This window comes from Electrona antarctica (genome assembly GCF_951216825.1).
Source record: "Electrona antarctica genome assembly, chromosome: 7".
Classification (NCBI taxonomy): domain Eukaryota; kingdom Metazoa; phylum Chordata; class Actinopteri; order Myctophiformes; family Myctophidae; genus Electrona; species Electrona antarctica.
Window position 1 is genome coordinate 37,654,583 of NC_136812.1, and position 5,278 is coordinate 37,659,860.

The 5,278-nt window shown below is 40.0% G+C and overlaps 1 protein-coding gene across 1 annotated transcript in view; it reads left to right on the forward strand.

Moving 5' to 3' along the window:
* Window positions 1–3,950, forward strand: part of LOC306925942 (B-cell receptor CD22-like) — a 4,486-nt gene extending 536 nt beyond the window's left edge. Inside the window, exons 3-9 of the mRNA XM_079505109.1 lie at window positions 1–220; window positions 339–599; window positions 1,055–1,315; window positions 1,733–1,823; window positions 2,033–2,063; window positions 3,071–3,162; window positions 3,420–3,950. The exon at window positions 1–220 is cut by the window's left edge and continues 5 nt beyond it. Coding sequence (XP_079361235.1) covers window positions 1–220; window positions 339–599; window positions 1,055–1,315; window positions 1,733–1,823; window positions 2,033–2,063; window positions 3,071–3,162; window positions 3,420–3,507 — 1,044 coding nt within the window. The 3' untranslated portion in view covers window positions 3,508–3,950. The remainder of the gene's footprint in view (window positions 221–338; window positions 600–1,054; window positions 1,316–1,732; window positions 1,824–2,032; window positions 2,064–3,070; window positions 3,163–3,419) is intronic.
* The last annotated feature ends 1,328 nt before the right edge of the window (window positions 3,951–5,278 follow it).

Consider the following 5,278-nt stretch of genomic DNA (forward strand, 5'->3'; position numbering starts at 1 on the left):
TCTGCACACGTGAGTAATCCCACTGTGTCAGAGGGGACACAGGTGACACTCACCTGTAAAACATCTTGTAAACTAAACAACATTGTCTGGTTTAAAAATGATAAACAAGTATCCAACCCGGTAAGGAAATTCCAGGCTAAAACAGAGGATTCTGGGAGTTACCGGTGTGCTATTGAAGGACAAACAAGGAAGTCTGAAGCTGTGATGTTGGATGTGCAGTGTGAGTTTATGATTTAATGTGAGGTCTTTCTCTCTCTCTGTCTGAATCTTTTCTCTCTGTTTCATTCCATTAATGCAACCACACATTCTGACATAACTTCTCCATTTTGCTCCTGCAGACGGTCCAAAGAATGTTGCTTTGTTGATCAGTCCATCATATGTTCTTGAAGAAGGTTCAGTCACTTTCACCTGCGACAGTGATGCCAACCCCAAAGTAAGACCAAATCAATACAAACTGTACAGAGAACAGAGGATTGTGACAACAGCACAGACCCACAACATCTCTCACATCCAGAAAGAGCACAGAGGACAGTACAGCTGTCAGGCTCACAATTACATTAACACAACCATGTCTGCTCCAGTACCACTTGAAGTTCAATGTGAGTGTGGTTTTGAATGTCTCAAATCTTAGAATTGTGAAGAACGCATTAAATTGATACATTTTGTTTCCAGTGTTGTCCAAAGGATTTTTAAATATTTAGATCAAAGTTGGTGTAATGTTAGATACATTCATAGCAGTAAGTATTGCATGGTGTTGTTACTGCTGTACTCTAAATGCAGAATCATTGAAAGGATTACTTCATCCTCAAAATTACATTTCTATCAATTACTCCCCCTGTTAAGCTTTGAATTAATGGAGAAGTTTTTCTCGCATTCCTTCACAGTGAATGAAGAATCCAAAACAAAGAGAATAGGCCTAGATAGGTCCAAGATGATCAACAGCAAAACTAAAAAATCTATTAATAAACTCCCACACAACTCTCACTGAACATACGAGTGTTTGGATTTTTAGATATTATTACAGACATTTGTTTTAAAGATTTTTTTTTAACAGATGGTCCCAAGGATGTTGTTTTGTTAATAAGTCCACCAGGAGATGTTGTCATAGGAAGCTCAGTCACTTTGACCTGCAACAGCAGTGGTTCATATCCATCAATCCAGAGCTACACCCTTCTCAAAGACAACACAGAAGAGACACAGGAGAAGACACTGACCATCTCTAACATCCAACCCAGTCACAGTGGAACATACTCATGTCAGGCGAAGAACAACTTTACAACAGTCAATTCAACTGAAGTCACTCTTCACGTTCTCTGTGAGTAATCTACTAAAATATATAGTGGAGTTTTAGATATCTTAGCTAAAAGTACAAGAAAATCATACTGAAAACAACATTGATTGATCTCCTTCTCTGTCTCTGTGACTGTGAGTACGGTCAGATTTGATGTTCTCTAAATGTAGAATCGTGAAGAACACATTAAATTGATGACTGTCCAAAAGAGTTTGAAATATTATACCAAACCTGGTGTAATGTTACAACATTATCGTTATTGTTGTTGTTACTGCTCTAAATATTGAATCGCTAGCTAGCAGTTTACTTCTTGAATATGCAGTCATTTGAATGTTAAACTGAATTCACATCTTATTCCAAATATAATATTATCCATACTACACAATTAATTAGAAGAGCTGCATATTTTAACTTCTCCCCTCTTATTGTGTTTCTCCAAAGCCAACAAAGTTGCTTTAATATCTGGAGTTGGAGTTGGAGTTTCAGTGTTAGTGCTGCTGATTCTGTCGTTCATCATTGTCTCCTGGGTCAGGTGTGTATGTGTGTGTGTGTGTGTGCGTGCGTGCGTGCGTGCGTGCGTGCGTGCGTGCGTGCGTGCGTGCGTGCGTGCGTTTACACATGCACGCAAGCGTGTGTGCGTGTGTCATTCTAAACATTAACCTTTCCACATCACATTCCAAGATTAATGTCATTTATTTGATCATTTGTGTAAATAATACATTAAGTCTTTTGATTTGACAGGAAGAAAAAGACATTAAATGCAGAGAAAGAGGTAATTATTTTTGTAGTTTTGCTTGTTTTGAATTGTGCACTTGGACCAACCGGAATGTGCATAATATGAATGAACTATTATTATTTTTTAAATGTAGGCAGAGTTTCGGTGCACAATATATTACTAGTAGTATCGGCATAATGTGCTGGGGGGGGGGAGTAGTAAGGGGTGACAGTGACATCTCATGCACATTCTTTATGATGTTAACTTGTGCTGTTGTGCTTCCTGTTGTGTCTCACACACCTGACTGTGTACTGTATGTCTATAGACATAAAAAGGTAGACGCCTCTTCCGGCTCTGGGGCGAATGCTCTCAAGTGAGGGCAAGCTTCCGTGTTGGTGCTAAAGAACGTAATGAAAGGAGGAGGCCGCCATGACACTCGTGTCCATATAACTCTAGGGGCGCACGTCCACCCTCAGTGCTCCAATGAATTGCAGTGGCGAATGAGGTGTCTACCTTTCTATGTCTATGCGTATGTCCCTGTGGTCAATGGGAGGGGCTTGGGATCTGCCCCTGTGGTCAATGGGAGGGGCTTGGGATCTGTTCCTGTGGACAATGGGAGGGGCTTGGCATCTGTCCCTGTGGTCAATGGGAGGGGCTTGGCATCTGTCCCTGTGGTCAATGGGAGGGGCTTGGCATCTGTCCCTGTGGTCAATGGGAGGGGCTTGGGATCTGCCCCTGTGGTCCATGGGAGGGGCTTGGCATCTGTCCCTGTGGTCAATGGGAGGGGCTTGGCATCTGTCCCTGTGGTCAATGGGAGGGGCTTGGCATCTGTCGCTGTGGTCAAGGGGAGGGGCTCACACTCTTCAGTATTGCAGTTACAACAAGACTCTTCACCTTTCAAATCAACAGTCTCTGTCCTATCCTCTTCCTCCTTTACTCCATTAGGTTGAAGTTTCAGTATTTCATTTCACTGCATTACTCATTACACTTATTTTGTAATGAGTTTTTTGTTTGTTTGTTTGTTTGTTTGTTTGTTTGTTTGTTTTTATCGTGTGTATGCTCAGCATGAACAGGATGTTGACTATTGTTCAGTGACATTCAAACCAGAGACCAAGCCCCAAGCAGATCACAACAGCACAGCCCTGGAACGCACACTGTAAGTTATTAAAAAACACACACGTTCATTTGATTGTGATTACAGCAGCCCAACTATACATGGGAAACGATGAAAGCCAGGAAAATAAATGCACAAATCCAGATGCAGTTCCAATATTTTAAATAGATATATTTGAACCATATTGAGAACATGTGTTTTGCAGAAGTAGGTTTTTTGTGGTGCTGAAGAGCCATATTAGGGATGTGTAGTAGTTGTTCTCTACATGGGTTTGAAAGGAGGTGTATTGTTCTTATCAGGTCTGGTGGAACAGGAAACGAAGACATCTGTGTCATCTATTCCTCTGTGAAGGAGGACACCTCTGCAATCTATGCCACTGTGATGTGAACAAACCACCAAAGGCAAATACACCGAAGTAAAACCATGTCAGATGGTTGCGCATTTGTTTATAAGAAACACATTTTGAGATTTTGGCAATTTATTAATCTGTTTCTCACTCAGTTTAAGTGTTTTTGTTTCATCCCAGTCTGTCATTGTTGATGAGAGTCTCTTATGTCATCATCCTTACTCTGTCTAGTTGCACCCAATCTGACACAAAGTAAGAAACATGCTGAACCTAATTCTTATATTATATTCTACTGCCATCTAGAGTAAGTGGCAGAACTTCATCAATTATCTAAATGTTTATCACCATATTCTGCTTGATATGAATAGGAGGATCTATTTAAACGTTGTGAGCATATTATAGGCTATTAACTTTTGTTTTACATTACCAGATCTAATATTTTTGTATACGCTATGTTTCATTTCTAAGCAGGGTACAATTTGTATAAGATGAGGGTGGGATGCAACCTTTTATAGTATTCCATAGATGTATGTAATATATTGCTTTGCTATGCTAGGTCAGGAAAGGATCAAGTTAGGTCAAAATTAAATAAAGCTTGTGTTCAATTGAGCTTGTGTTACAATCAGTTCTTTGATTGCAATCATTTTCACCTGTTCACCCCAGCATGCAGTTCACACTTTTGGCTTGCCTGAATTAAGTATAGTTCCAATCAGTATCATAGTGTTGCTGCTGTATTTCTGTGTCATGTACCTCATTAGAGTGAGTTGCCTCATTGTGTTATCATTGTGTGGTTATGTGTGCAATTTTGACAGACTGCTACATTCAGTATTAACTTATTTATAAATCCTGCTGCTGCTTCTTTCTCACTCTGTGACTTATTGTGCATCATTAGTTTATGGCAGGCCTATGTTTTGAGTGAATTGTTTTAGAGTTACAAAATCGTTTAAAAGCCTATACTCCATGTATTTCTCTTAGTCCATGCTAAATCCATAGTGTAGTTTTGTTCATGACCATATGTCTGTGCAGCATGGAAGTCCATTACATTAAGAATTTCATAACAACTCATGATAAGTGCCATATTTCCTTATTATACCACTGCGATACCACTTATTGGAAATAGTAATAATGAAATGCATTTTTATAGTGCTTTTCCAAGTGCTCAAAGGGTCATTCATTCATACATTGGGAGGTGAAGTGGCGAACAGTCGACACCAACGTCCTCACTTCCCACATTCACACACCAATGGTCGCAAGCTCACACCGACCAACTCATTGGAGGCAATGGGTTCAGCCCAAGGACACTTCAACATGTGGACAGGAGGAGCCGGGATTCGAACCGCCGACCCAGGGATCATTGGACGACCTGCTCTACCTCCTGAGCCACAGCCGCCCTGAGCCACAGTAAGGAATGTAAGGAAAAAGACGAACTCACTTTTAACAGGATTTACTTTTCCAAACGTTGAATACATACATGAACGACACATTTAAAACAAACACGATGCTTTTAGATTGCTTTATTCTTTTTTCAGCTGTAAACATGGTGAAAAAAGGCTTTCTTTTGAATGGCTTGTCCTTTCTGTAATCTTACATTGCTTGCTTCCTACTGCTTAGCATTACTCAAAAGCTCACACAAAATCCATGTATATTGCTAGACAAATACAGTGTCTTTTGGGAACAATAGTGTAAGGCCAGGTAGACTCAATTGTAAAAGTAAGGGTTTACTCTCTCCACACTTAAAACAAAAAGCTTTTAGATTGCTTAATTATTTCTGCTATGTTGCATAGAGAAAAATGATTTCATTCAGAGAGAGCT